Source organism: Mercenaria mercenaria, chromosome 10 (genome assembly GCF_021730395.1).
Source record: "Mercenaria mercenaria strain notata chromosome 10, MADL_Memer_1, whole genome shotgun sequence".
Lineage (NCBI taxonomy): Eukaryota > Metazoa > Mollusca > Bivalvia > Venerida > Veneridae > Mercenaria > Mercenaria mercenaria.
In genome coordinates, this window is record NC_069370.1 from 75696141 (window position 1) to 75711307 (window position 15167).

The 15167-nt window shown below is 33.0% G+C and overlaps 2 protein-coding genes across 2 annotated transcripts in view; one reads left to right on the forward strand and one right to left on the reverse strand.

Moving 5' to 3' along the window:
* Window positions 1-4672, forward strand: part of LOC123561093 (protocadherin Fat 4-like) — a 54306-nt gene extending 49634 nt beyond the window's left edge. The window contains exons 24-30 of the mRNA XM_053516993.1: window positions 130-260; window positions 728-796; window positions 1704-1865; window positions 2472-2709; window positions 3185-3315; window positions 4340-4434; window positions 4637-4672. Coding sequence (XP_053372968.1) covers window positions 130-260; window positions 728-796; window positions 1704-1865; window positions 2472-2709; window positions 3185-3315; window positions 4340-4434; window positions 4637-4672 — 862 coding nt within the window. The remainder of the gene's footprint in view (window positions 1-129; window positions 261-727; window positions 797-1703; window positions 1866-2471; window positions 2710-3184; window positions 3316-4339; window positions 4435-4636) is intronic.
* A 643-nt stretch (window positions 4673-5315) lies between these two features.
* Window positions 5316-13445, reverse strand: LOC123561116 (uncharacterized). The gene is made up of 6 exons (XM_053516534.1): window positions 13333-13445; window positions 10246-10605; window positions 7704-8015; window positions 7390-7482; window positions 6941-7291; window positions 5316-5623 (listed from the first exon to the last, which is right to left on the reverse strand). The coding sequence occupies exons 1-6, from the start codon at window positions 13391-13393 to the stop codon at window positions 5331-5333; spliced, it is 1470 nt and encodes a 489-aa protein (XP_053372509.1). The 5' UTR covers window positions 13394-13445; the 3' UTR covers window positions 5316-5330.
* Between the last annotated feature and the right edge of the window lie 1722 nt (window positions 13446-15167).

Below are 15167 nucleotides of genomic sequence, written 5' to 3' on the forward strand. Positions count from 1 at the left end.
ACTATGATACAGAGTCGCTCCTTTTTAGCTCGAGTAGACCTCAACTTACTTTCAACTTGTTTCGTTGGAGTAGCTGTAAATATTCTTAAAGGTGACAGTGAGTTCAAATTCCATGTTTATACCTTTCAGAGTAACAGACACGTCAACGTTTACTATGTCTAGCACAGCTACGTTAGTGATATCTGTCACTGACATGAATGATAACGCTCCTGTATTCCAGTCTAATGATACATTTGAGATATCTGAATTTACATCAACTGGTAAGCGATACAAGAGTTTTGAATCATTGGCGTAGGGGCCATCTCAAAGTTGGAGTCCAATCGAAAACCGACCAGCTAACTCTGCCCTGAAAATGTTTGGACATCAAAAAGTGTTCTTTCGCTTATTCACAAAACATCACATCAAATCCTGATCTGCTCTCCAAAACTGACTTTTTTCCCTTTTATCTACTGTTATTTCTGAATAAAATCTTTTTTTTTTGGTCAGAAGTTTGTGGATGGGAGATTAAGGCATATGCTGACACCCATTTTCGTAGTTAGGGCACCACCTTGCCCTCTCCTCCTCCACCTGCTCCTACGCCTATGTTGATTTGCATATTGTGGTAAATATTGCAAGGTTCAATTATGATTCTAATAACAGCTTCTCCAGTGACCTTTCATCTGTTAAACATGTACATGATCTAACTAGTTCGGAAACAAATGTTCTTAAATGAATGCATATCTTGCAGGTACCGTTGTATATGTTGCTAAAACTACCGATGTTGACACAGGGTCTGTTGTAACATACTCTTTCACAGGTATTTTTATTTTCTTATTTCATTTGTGAAACAAAACCGGTTACTTAATGCTGAAAAAATACGCCATTGTTTCTGTTACATGCACACCAGCCTTAGAAGCCGCGTTATTGGTGGAATAAAGGAAATACAAAGAGGATTTGTCTGGTATAATTATCTAAATACATGAAACGCGAACTTCTTTTGATATCGCGTTTTTATCTACTGTACAGTTTAAATTAAACTGAATCGTAATCGAGGCGCTGTCAATATTTGCAAGTCAGTTACTTTATTATGTAAATATGCCTGTTCGTTGTTAGATGTAAATTCCTACAGTGTTTGAAACTGAAGTGTACAGTACCGAAAAGTTATATTCAAATTCATATGGGTATAACCTCGGCATATTACAAGTAAACGTTATATATGAGTATGACAACACATATTGGCAATATTGTTCGAGTTTGAATACCTATGACCAACATTGCTTATATTGTGAAAATCGAAGGAAAAAATAGAGAAATTGGATAAATATTAATGACGTTTTATAATGACGTTATAATTTTACATAAGTTTTAATACGTTTCTCCACATTGATAAACTCTTCTTTTTAGAAATCAAGACACGGAAAATGTCGTGGATGTTTCATTTTATCGATTTTTTCTGCATGTCGTTCCGAAGATTTCCAGTTGTTTCGTTTTTTACTGAAAGCTGATTATCATTTTTAACATTAATCTACACATAGTTTATAAGCATTTGAAGTAAATCATTACGCGATTCTGATCAAATATTGTAAATAGTCAATTCAGTTTTTTTATGAGTTTAGTTTAGAGTTTTGCATAAAAATAAACGATTTAGTAACTCAACAACAACATCCAAATTAGGTTCGATATTTGTTGACTTACTTTAATAACTTAATTTGTTTTCACATTAGATGGAAATACCGACAACACTTTTAGCATCAATGAAACAAGTGGGGAGATAACACTTGCCACAGATCTCCAACCAAACGTCACACTGACATATAGCCTAGTTCTTCAAGCAAACGACTCGGCGCAGACGAAAGATTACACTGTCACAGTATATATAAAAACTGGTAAACTTTCATATTATATGTAACTGTCATTTTTATCAACAAAACATTTTTCTTCACTCTAGATGGTTAAATTAGTTATCGTTCATTTCTGACTTTAAGTATACCGAACAAAAAACAAGATTATACATAATCTGTCTTACAGACGTTTGCCTGATCTGTATCATTCATTACATACGCTTAAAACATATATTAAAGCGTTTATTCCATTGCCATTCTCAAAGCTATAAGATAAGCCGTGTCGTACACTAATATGTAATATTTGAATTTCACAAAGGAATTTCAGATCTAGTTATGCTCTTTACTTTTACTCACAGCGAAAACATAGAGAAGAACAATTTGAAATTTTTGTTTTAGAGTTTTACCAATCCAAATATCTGTATTTACAGCAAAAGCATATAGAAGAACAATTTGAAACCTATAAATTACAGTTTTACCAATGCGCATATTTGTTGTTACAGTGAAAACTTATAGAAGAACAACTTAAAATCTTTAAATTACAGTTTTTTAGTGCCCATATTTTATTCATGACGGTCATATATTTTCTCTTTGGTTTGTTCTTTTAACTTCAAAATCAACGATCAGAAAATGTCATTTTTTCTGTTACAGCGCCTATATTCGTATTACCATCGACGAACATAACAATATCAGAGGACGAAGATACGTCAATGACATATACAGTCTGGACATTGAACTCTACTGATGCAGACGGAGATACTGGTGTTGTGTACGACATTGTTTCCCAAAGCGTTAATGGTACTTTTGATATCAATGCAGACAACACGGAACTAACGACAAATGCTTCATTTGATTTCGAAACAACTCAGATGTACACTGTAACCCTAAGGTCTGTGACTTAAATAGTTGATAGGATAAATTTCTAGAGTCCCCACCATGTTTGTAAGATATAATGCTAGGGTCACAACTGTATATACTAACAATGGAGACCTTCTAATTCTGGTTACCGAGTTTGGTTATAATATTCGTGTTGATATATAAATTAAAACAATGTTGCTAGAGTCATTATACGCCCTCCATCTTTTTTGTATGCAGGAATTTTGATGGAGAACAAACACTTGTATATCTGTCTATATTTGAAATATACTGGTTGGTTTGTGCTTGGTGGATGTTGATGATTTTAAATTAGTACAAAACACACAAAAACATTAATGCTTATATTTGCCACATTACAGCGCAGTTAAGCTAAAGATTTGGACGCCTTATGCATTCCTAAATACCTATCTAAATTAAACAGTTAACGTTCACTTCGTTCTTAAGTCAGCTGATGTTTTTTCACAGTGATGCTTTATGTTTTATTTTAGAGCCACGGACAATTCAACTTTCATGTTATCATCAACTGCAACATTGACTGTTTATATCACCGACGCCAATGACAGTCCTCCTGAATTCACATCAAACGGAACACTTGATCTTCCTGAATTTCAAGACAGTGGTTGGTTTTCTTAGATTAATATACTTGAATTCGTATTTTGAAATTCCATCTAAGAATCTCATTTCTTTTAACAATTTCAGGTTTTTTCGTATCATTAATGTTTAGGGCAAACATTCCTAGTGTTGTTTTCGCATGCTTCGCCCTGCATTATCTATCTGACAAACAAAATGATGTAAAATATCTTACACACTTCAACTTAAATAATGTCTATTTCATTAACATGTTGAGTTCCTTAAATATATAAAAGTTCCTGGCCGCAAATTGCTGAGGTTGATACGAATCGACAAACCGCTCAAATGGGTTTTCAAGTTTGATATAATAATAATAATTTTATTTGTGCATTTCATGTCAATACAAATTACATAGCATAATAAATTATCACAGTATTTCACAGATTAGTAAACTCATCTATCATATAATATTGATTATAATTTATCATAGGATGTTATTCTTGTTTTGAATATATAGTTACTGAAACAAAAAAATGTAAAAGATATCGATATCACCTCTAGATAGTTGTAATACCAGTATTTATAATTTCAAATAGAAGATAGTACACTGGATTGCCCGTAAAGCTTTGGCATTTACATGCAAAAACTTATTTCCAACGGGGTTCATGCTGTCACATTTAGATCTTAAGTGACTAATTACTCTTCTTAGAACTGTCACATGATGGTATGATGATATTGTTTAATAAATATGTTGAGTTGTTTTACATTATGTTTTTTCTATATAAATGTTTTTCTTAAATTTGAAAGGAAAGTTACACTTTTGATCGCAAAAGAAATATCAGAATTTAGTGTAATGTAAACTAGCACTATCAATAATTATCATGTCTTTCCGTTGTTGTTACGCTAGTTGCGTATACAGATGGTGGTAAGACCTTAAAAGAGCTTGAAATACAGAAAATGTAAGCAAAAGAAAATTCTTTATTGTTAAATTTGTAATGAACTTAACAACAGTATGTTTTCTATAATACTTGCTAATTCTGTATAATATTTACTAATTTTTATCTATTTAACAGATACAGTTGTGTACATAGCAGAAACCACAGACAATGATACAGTTGGGACCGTTTCATATTCTTTCACAGGTATTGATGAAACATTGCTACTTCTTGTTTGCATGCATTTTTTTTTATTCGGAAATATTTGTTTACAGTGGACATGATCAGTTTCAATATCTTCTTTTTAACATATTAGATCATTTTGAACAGAATGATCTATAATCATTTAAGAAGCACATTAATAATACAAAATAATAGTGATAATGATAGTGATAATGTTTACTGAATAGTTACATATTGTCATATGAACCATAGATTGCGTCAAATATAGTCAAGGAAGATACCATGTGATTATTCATGAAATCAGGATTCTTCCAGTTAGTGATTAATCAACACATAGTTTAATATATCAATAATATCAAAATCAGACGTGAAGCAGGTTAATGATCTTTGATAGATATCATTTTATGCACGTGTTGTTTACGCTTTTAAAAGACTGGTAAGTGGATCTAAAATGCAACGTTTTTCACCTGAATTATACAATTCGCGACCATAGTAATGTCTTGTGACTTTTACTATGCTTTATCTAAATACGTATTTGTTCCAAGCTCTTTGTCGTGTGCAAAATAACCAGTTGACTCGCCATTTTCTTAATTATGTTTTGTGGATTCGTTAACTGGTCGCAGCACGTTCATTTCGCCTTTTTATAGACTTTACCTTTCGCGTTGTTAAGTAATCGCGCTTCGTAGAACTTTGGATTTTCTTCTTTAAAGTCACTTTTGTTTTGAATTCGCATGTCACTTTGTTCATGTAAATTACGATAATCAACGACCTACCGTTAGTCAGCTGGATGGATTTCTTCCATGAAAGAATTCTACACACAAGGGATTGAACCCATTGGGGCATGTGGTTTGAAGTCAAAACGTTATTCATTTGGTCGCGGAGGTGCATACAGAACTATATTTGAGGTGGTCTTTAGAACTATATTTGAGGTGGTCTTTATCAAGAGCTAAAAAAGTGTGTGTATACCCTCTCCAGATTGAAATACATGTTTCCAAACATACTCCTTCTTTTCTTTTAGTATGTTTATAAAAGTCTCGATGGCATCACAGTCAATCAGTTTCTGTAGCATTGCTCTTGTTCGAGTTTTGCGCGATGTTGGGGTAGTTTCCAAAATCTCCTTCTCATCCTCCTTTGAGAGGACGTTTTCTTCCTTCAATTTCTTCAGGAAAGTGAGTGCATCCAACTCCTCGACGAGAAATTCGAGATTTGACTTAATTCTTTCCAAGTTAGTTTTCAGTTCTGAAATATAAAACATTTTACGCAATATAATCGTATGTGCTTTCATTAATTGTAATAACTGAAGCTTATCTTTTTTGAGACCAAACATAAAAACTTTTTATTCACTAATTTCTTTCGTCAGTATTTATAATTTGATTGGTTACTTCCTTTCACGTAACATAATCTTACAGCAATTGATATTTGTAGTAAGTATTATTTGCGAAACGGAAACATAGAACCCTAGTTCGCACTAAACAAAGCCGATGTAAACACTCATCCACACTATAAAATATAAATACATCTTCTTTAAAAATGTTTTTTTTACTTTCAAAAAGGTATGATAGCCATCAAATCAATAAAAAATCAAACGATACCAAAAGTAGCAGGTTAAAATTACGGACAGCTTCAGTGACAAGACAGTGCAAGTATGACGTTTTGACAGTCTGTTGAAACAAACACAATTCTAACAGAATATTATGCAGTTTGCCAATTACAACAAATGAGTTTTCTCTAGTGTTCAAAATTAGCCTCGCTACCAAGTTAAAGGATGCTAGAATTAAGGAATGTTCATTGTGGTGTTTATCTTTGAAAACTTTAAACGATGTATCTAACTTTCAAAACGATTTGAAAATACAATTTTTGAGACAGTATTCAGATATAAATTCATTAAAATTCTCTACTCTCGGGACAGGCCGCCAGGGAATTCGACAGATTTTGTTATGTATCTGGCAAGCTCACATAATATGTATCACAATGAATGGAATGTCCGAATTCAGCAGTTAAGTCAAATGCCAAAGAACGAAGATAATCAGGATAAACTGCAGAAGATTACTGGTACTGTTGATAAACCCGGACAGATGATAAAGTCGACCGCCTCGGAATTATTCGATTGCAATCGGTTATTTATATAATTGAACACACCATCTAATAGCCAACCACTTACAACACCAACTGGTGAAAACAAAAACAAAATTGGTAAATATTCTGTATAAATAAATGACTTGCATTTATCTGTATAACAAAATATTAATCCAAAACTACTGGGGAAGAGAGTGTTTTTTTACGCATGCTCACTGTCAACACATGAAGGCCTGACATTGGGTTTGCTTACTAAATATAAATTTGTAATACTACACACAAGTCCGTCCTATATCCTGTGTCAGTTTATTATATTCATTAGTTACCTTATCATGTACTGACCAAAATACAAATGTACGATAAAGATATTCAGCTGATATATATACATCGCTCATTCTATGCCATTTTTTTTTCAAAATAGATACATTGCTTGATTTTTAAAGAAAATGTTTACAATAAATGAAAGTATGCATGTAATACCTTTTTGTTCCGTTGGCTGACAACTAAGAGTCAGTCTAAACTTCAGTTTTTTGGTTGTTAGTAACTTAACGATATCTGGATGAATGAAGATGTGATGTAAAATGTCTGATATTGGCCTCTCTACATCCTTTGCAAACAGTCTCCGCAATGAGGTCGCATTACATCCCTTCAGAATGATCACAATGCTCCCTTGCTCGACATTACCAATTAAGCATTCGTTTCCAATAATAATATTGTCGTTGATAGACACCATAACGTCAGGATTTTGCATCGCTCGTGTAATTTTAACTTCTAAGTCTTGGTCGCTCTCTAATCCGTCAACTTCAAGCGTAACCCGACATTGTTTTTCCTCTGAAATAAGATTCCATGGAAATGTTACAAGCAAAATCAGTCAATTTGCATCACTTAATAGAGACAACATATGGTCAATCATTACACAAGTCACTTACCTTTCAGAAACGCAGTTTTGCTCTTAGATTCTCTTTTCTTTACTTTATCAACTTTCACTTTTACATTCACTGTATGTCTTGAATCTTGCATTGCTGGAAGAAGAAGTGATACATCTTTCATTAATGTATATTTTACCAAAGCAGGGTTTGCGTTGAAAATATTCATTCAAAGAACGAAATCACGATGGCACGAGTAATATATTATGATACATAGTTTATGATGTTCTATGAGTTTTGAAAGTGCATAATGTTTTAAATGTTTGACAACCACAACAGAAACGAATTTTAAAAACAATTAGAACTTAAAATCAAACCTGCATAAGCCGCACCGCCATCTTTCAATAATCTATAAAGGTATAGTCCGTCCGTTTCCTTTAGAGCTTGCAGAAGTACCAATAATCCCCTCTCAATATGTTTAAAAGACTTCAATAATCCTAGTATCTTTTCGGATTTCCTGCGTCTTGTTTTCTCTGCTATTACTTCTTCATATTCGTCAAGTGTAAACTCTTCATATTCCAGAAACATGTCTGCAATGACATCTGGCTGCATCTGTTCACAAATTTCTTTTTGGAACTGTTTTAGTCTTAACCTTGCTTCTGTTTCTGTTACGTCTTCATGGTTTAAAGCTAAAATTTAAACCAATCGAGCCATTTTTATCTGATACAGTACATTTAATGATATAATATACGGATCTGTTACAACAATAATTTAGTAAGATAGTGTGTATGTAGTGCTGGTTTTACAATTAAATCTTTCGTAGTAATATCCATTTGTTACGAAAACTACTAGCTTTCAAGTGTCAGTAATTCATATAACATCTTATTTTCACGTTGACTGTGTTTAGTTCGTCACTGACCTCTACGCCTACCTTTGGACGAGTTAATTTAAAACGGGTAAATAGATATTTGGACTGATTTGACACACATTTGTATGCAAAATATTGGATTTATTATTTTAGCAAATAATATTTGAAAATGACTGCGTGGCGCAGTACGTAGAGCAATCAGACAAATCAGGCAAAAAATAACGTAGATATATTTGTTTTTTTCTTCTTCAGATTATAGGCTGAGATTTCTTCTGTTTGTAGAAAGATTTTATAATTTCGCTTGCATCGTCATTACCATGTTGGTCACACGAAGGTAGCCCAGTAACGGATTTGTGAGCAAAGTGTCACGGATTATAGGATGAATTGCAAAGGATTTGTAAAGAGTTATTTCGAGTCCTGCAAAAAATCTTGCTATTTTATTGTTCAGTTGCAAAGCGTACAGAAATGCAACATAGTCTAAGATTAAAGAAGGTACAATAAGTAAGTGTCTGCTTGTGTATCTTGCGAGCAACCAAACTCAAGCAGAACTGCGAAACCTTATACGCTATGCCTAAAATATGGATAAACTAAAAGCGTTTTCCCAGATGTTATGACACGTTTTGTTGAAACTTAAACGTACAAAATATTGAACTGTACTCTAAGTAGATGAAAGACATGTAGCCAGTTCTGTGACATTGTAAACTTCAGTCTTACGCCATTTGTTTTGCTCCAGGAGAGGGGAACTTTAGTATGTAGGTCAAACAAAGTGAAAGATTTAGTAAGATAACATATTAAGTAAATACCGATTTGAAACGAGAAAAAGGATATATAAACTTTGACTGTACAGATGTGAAACATTTGCGCGAAGAGAAAATGAACCACAATGCTAACTCTGTCAAACATCCGAGCGACTGAAATGCACCTTGAAATTCACAAATCATGGAAGTTATGTATAGATGTCGATAAAAAGATAACAACATAATTTGGTTAAAATATTTGTGATAAAAATTGTTCGGTAAAGGAATGGTCACCCAAGTTACCAGCAAAACTGTTTGTAACTTAAATGCACTCATTTACTGATTCATGAAATTACTGTCTCGTTTATTACAGACACAATTTCAATAAAAGAAATTCCGAATTACCCATTCTACATCAAATACTGTCGGCATAAATCTGTTTCACTGCAAACAGAAATCAGTGACACAGCTCATCACCAAACCTGTGACCTTTAAGGCGGAACGCCATTTGGTTCACCTTCGTATTTATCTTATGTGTTCAGTAACAGTTACTTATGTAGAGGCAGATTAACAATATATTAACAAACATAAGTTAAATATTGAATTATCTGAAATGCCAACCTACTTATCCGTCACCGTTGGTCGAGCGATATCATGTGACCAACAATCTAATGTGTGACTACAGCTGTATCTCGTCGACGATATACTTCAGAAATTTGTGTACACCTGATGGAGGGATTTTTTTTTGTTTTTACAATTTTCTTCAAAAGGTACACTTTGTACGAAAACTTTATGCACAAAAAAAAAACACGACGCAATTGTTAAAAAGGGATTTTGAAATATCAGTGTAATTCATACCACGGTTCGACATTACCGGTGAGCTATTAATTGCTTAGATCAAATGACGCAATTTAAACGATTACATTTTGTTAATATACATTTCACATTTACTAACTTATCGAAATATTCCCATAACTAGGAATAGTTTATATTTCAAATTGCAGTAAGGACTCAATATACAGTAACGGTCTAAACACAAAATACCCTTTACATACACATCCGTTTATTTCAGGAGTACATAGATGCTTTGAAGAAATTATTCATTTTTCAAATATGAAACTTGGGCAAATGAGTCCTTTCAGAAAATATTCTTTTGACATCGAAAATTACAGTCGATGATGCATTAGTTCGTAATAAATAATTTCTATTATTATATGCACAACAATAATAAATTTCATTTTCGCTTCCTTTATGCTCTTTATAATTGTAAATACAGTTATAAAGACGGGCTAAAATTAAAGAATTTTGTACTACCTAAAGAAAAGACTGATTCCTCAAGGACCTTGCGTACGTAATTGTAACCGGCATCTTCAAGGTATTCAAGAAACTTCAAATACGCTTCCGGTTTCAGACGCAAGAGTTTGCGCAAAAGAAAGTCCACTTGCTCATGTCTCGTTTTTTCACTTTTCACATCTTCTAAGTCATCAGTAGAGAAGTGATTATCCTGGTAAAAATAATCACATAAAATGTCAGCATCAAGCTCTCCTTTTAGGAAGCGGAAATTATGCAATACTTTTTCTTTATCGTCAAGGTTTAATCCAGCCTTTAAGTCAATTTGACCCTGCTGAAAGTCTATCTCGTAGTCGCCCTTTACAGTTGATTCGTGGTTTAAACCTGTTAAATCAAATATATTTAATGAATCGCAATTGTATTCTACACTATGATTCTACGCGTAGACTCAACTTTATAACATGAACACTAAAATTTGATAAACAACTGCATTTACAAAAACTACACTTAGTTAAATAATATCGATCAACATTGAAATTTTCATTCTTTAATAAAACAACAAACAAAAAAGTGAGATATATAATAAAATAGTCATTATAACAGTAGCTAGATCTGCGATCGGTTCTTGTGGATTTTACCAGGCCGGATCACAGGCGCGCCATCGTCCTGGCGAAAACCCCTATTATTTTTATACTTTTAACTATTTTAGAATTGTTATTACTTCAGTAAAAACATGGTGATAATCGTGAACTAAATGAATGTTGCCAAGGAAACGAACCATGCGACTTTGCCTATTTAAGGTTCACTGTACTTTAAAATAACCCATGATAATAATAAGATGAGAAGTACTGCTGTAACTTTTTTTTAATTTTTGATGATTATTTAGATAAATGAAATTAGAACAAGTATATTACTTACTTTCAAAATAAAATATTTTGAAGGTTCATGACACAGGAAAAATGAGATAATTTAATAGTTTTAACAAGTTATAAAACAAGAGGGCCAAGATGGCCCTTGGTCGCTCACTTGAGAAACACACCATAACACACCATAACAGTGTAAACATGCTTGACCAAGTGATTTCATGGAAAAAAATATTCTGACCAAATATCATTAAAATTGGGGCAAAAAATCTTGAGTATAAATAAGTATTTTCTTTGATTTGACCTAGTGACCTAGCTTTTGACCCAGATGACCCATATTCGAACTTGACCTAGATTTCATCAAGGCTCTCATTCTGACCAAATTTCATGAAGATCAATTGAAAAATACAGCCTCTGTTGCATACACAAGATTTTTCTTTGATTTGACCTAGTGATCTAGTTTTTGACCACAGACTACCCATATTCGATCTTGACCTAGATTTCATCAAAGCAATCATTCTATCCAAATTTTATGAAAATCCAGTGTAAAATGCAGCCCCTATTCCAAACACAAGGTTTTTCCTTGATTTGACCAAGTGACCTAGTTTTTAAAACCCAGATGACCCATATTCAAACTTAACCTAGATTTCATCAAGGTTATCATTCTGACAAAATTTCAGGAAGATCAGTTGAAAAATACAGCCTCTATCGCATACACAAGGTTTTTCTTTGATTTAACCTAGTGACCTACTTTTTCACCCAGTTGACCCATATTCCAACTTGACCAAGATTTCATCAAGGCAATCATTCTGACGAAATTGCATGAAGATTAATGGAAAAATACAGCCGGTATCGCATACAGAAGAGTTTTCTTTGATTTGACCTAGTGACCTACTTTTTGATCCCAGATGACCCATAATCAAACTCAACGTATATTTTATCAAGGCAATCACTCAGACAAATTTTCATGAAGATTAATTGAAAAAATACAGCTCTATCGTATGCACAAGGTTTTTCTTTGATTTGACCTAGTGACCTAGTTTTTGAACCCAGCTAACCCATTTTTAAACTTGACCTAGATTTCATCAAGATAATCACCCTTACAAAATTCCATGAAGATCAGTTGAAAAATACAGCCCCTATTGCATACACAATGTTTTGTTTTTTATTTGACCTAGTGACCTTGTTTTTGACCGCAGATAATCCATATTTTTAATTGGCCTAGATTTTATCAAGGTTATCATTCTGACAAAATTCATATAGATCAATTAAAAAATACAGCCTCTATCGCATGCACAAGGTTTTTCTTTGATTTGGCCTAGTGACCTAGATTTTAAACCCAGATACCCCATTTTCAAACCTGGCCTAGATTTCATCAAGGTTATTATGGTGACAAAATTTAATGAAGATCATTGAAAAATACAGCCTCTACACAGTGTTTTTCTTTGATTTGACATAGTGACCTAGTTTTTGACCGAAGATAACCCATGTTCGAACTTGACCTAGATTTTCTCAAGGTTATCATTCTGACAAACATTCATGAAGATCAATTGAAAAATACAGCCTCTATCGCATACACAAGGCTTTTCTTTCATTTGACCTAGTGACCTAGTTTTTGAACCCAGATGACCCATTTTCGAACTTGACCTAGATTTCATCAAGGTGATCATTCTGACAAAATTTCATGAAGATCTGTTGAAAATACAGCCTCTATCGCATACACAAGCTAAATGTTTACAAACAGACGACAGACGACAGACGCCGGACGCCGGACATCGAGCGATCACACAAACTCACCTGAGCATTGCTCAGGTGAGCTAAAAAGCAAGATATAATACTTTAAACATCTCTGTTGCCATGGTTACTTAAAACTTAGAGATATGATTTGTTCAAGGTATAAGTGATTCCTGCTATCGTTCCAGGTCTAAAAGAGAATTACATTCAAAGCTGTCAAAAATTGCGTTGCAATTTACACTTTGCTTAGCAAACTTCTACTGATTAACAAATACAGAAATAAGCTGAAAATGATTAAAATATCTACGTTTTCCTTCTTCTTTCAATGCAAAATTTATTTTATACCTGGATATAAATTTTGCTGTAAGGGACACAAGATTTTAGCACCTACAACATTGAATTGCCCGATGTAATATAAAGTACAATAAAAACTAAATATTGGTCAACGATGATAAATAAGATGTTTACCAGTTTAAGGTTTAAAAGTTAATGTACTTAAATTGATGTAACTTACTGTAATAACCGCTTGTCGCACCGGCTGCAAAAGAAAACAAGAAAAGCATTGATGTAAACATCAAAGGGCGCCATATAATTAAGGAGAAAACAAGAAAGTTTCATCTTTAAAAACAACAGTAAGAAATTCGCAAATAGTATTAATAAAAAAAATACTGTAAAAAATCAGATAACTGGTTAAAGTTCTTTGAATCTCAGAAGATCTGATTTTTACCTCAATTATTGAAATTTATTGTGTTTTTTTTTCCAGCTATAAAACAGAACTTTATTGCCCTAACAATGTTCTAAAGAACCAGAGGGATTTGATTATTATACCCATAAAAATGGAGAACAATGTAGAAATGTTATCAGTTTTGTTGAATTAAGGTATTAGATCACTAATAGTAATGTTTACAAAATGGCCTTTGCTTGGTATATTCTGAAAGGTAACCGTGTTTTGCACTATTTTGCAATTTTTAAACAACTTTTACCGTGCCGTTTTTTATAAATTTTGTATAACTTATGGTATCTCCGCAAGCTCAAATAGAGACAAATTTCAAAGTGATAGCCACTGTCCAGAACGTTTGCAGAGAACTCATTTTACCATTAATTTTAATAAAAAAAAACATCAAACTATTGCTAAACAATTATAAAACACAAAATAAAAATGTCAACATCATTTTTTCTATGGTGCCTCAAGTAAACGGATTTAATGGGACAGAATCCATTCTTCAACATTGAAAAAATAAGGTCGAATGCTTTGTTTCTGCTTTGAATTTTGCTTACTCCATTTAAAAATAACCTTAGGGCAGGCGTAAAACCTACCTAAATTTCTTCCACAATACATAATCTAAGAGTGAAAGCAAAATAGAGAACTTTCACCGTCTGTAACTCAATATTTTTAAAGATGTGTAACTCTACCCCATCTGTTTAAGTAGTAAATTCACTTTGAACACCAAGAAATCGCTTATAAGATTCATCTTTTTCCATTTTTGTACAAGAAATCAATAATAAGTCTTGAAAGAAGTAAAAACTTACTAGAAAAAAAAGGAAAATAAGGGGAAAAAAATTTGGTCCCAGTAGGGCTTGAACCTACGCCCCCCTAAGAATTGCAGTAAAAGTAGGTTTATGGTAGGAATTGAATACTCTTCAAAAAGGAGGTTCTCTATTAGTGATCTAATACCTTAAGTCCCGAAATTCATGATCAATATTGAAGCCTTTCAACTAATTGCAGGTTTTGACTCCAGGTCAATGCATGTTTATCAGAATTGATTTTTACCCCAAAAGCGATGTGTTATAATCAAAAATGCTACTGCAAGGTATCTCTTTAATGATTTAAATTGTTTAGATTAAAACATAATGGGGCATTATATTTAAAATTTTGATTGTTTCAAATATTTGAATTATTATTTTTAGCTCGACTATACGGAGTATGGAGAGCTATCATACTCGACCTGGCGTTGGTGTAGGCGTCCTTCCGCGTCCACACTTTGGTTAAAGTTTTGATGTACTTTCACTGTATCTCTGTAATTACCTGATGGATTTCTTTTAAACTTAAAAAGTTATTCCGCATGATCACCAACATTATATGGCACAAGGGCCATAACTCTCCCATCAATATTTCATGAGTTATCCCTCCTTTTTACTTAGAATTTCAGGTTAAAGTTTTGATACACTTTCACTCTATCTCATTTATTATTTAATGGATTTTATTTCAAATTTAAAATAGTTGTTCAGCATCATGACCCGCATCAAATGACACAAGGTGAGTTATCCCCCTTTCTACTTTGATTTTCAGGTTAAAGTTTTGATGCATTTTCTCTCTTAACTCTATTATTACCAAATGGATTAGTTATT

Excerpts from the sequence above, each read along its gene's own strand:
- LOC123561116 (XM_053516534.1), bottom strand. The coding sequence starts at position 13,393 with ATGTTTACATCAATGCTTTTCTTGTTTTCTTTTGCAGCCGGTGCGACA. Across the intron at positions 8,016-10,245 it reads GGAATCAGTCTTTTCTTTAG|CTTTAAACCATGAAGACGTA; the intron begins GTAGTACAAAAT and ends TTTAAATTTTAG. Across the intron at positions 5,624-6,940 it reads TCAGCCAACGGAACAAAAAG|AACTGAAAACTAACTTGGAA; the intron begins GTATTACATGCA and ends TTTATATTTCAG.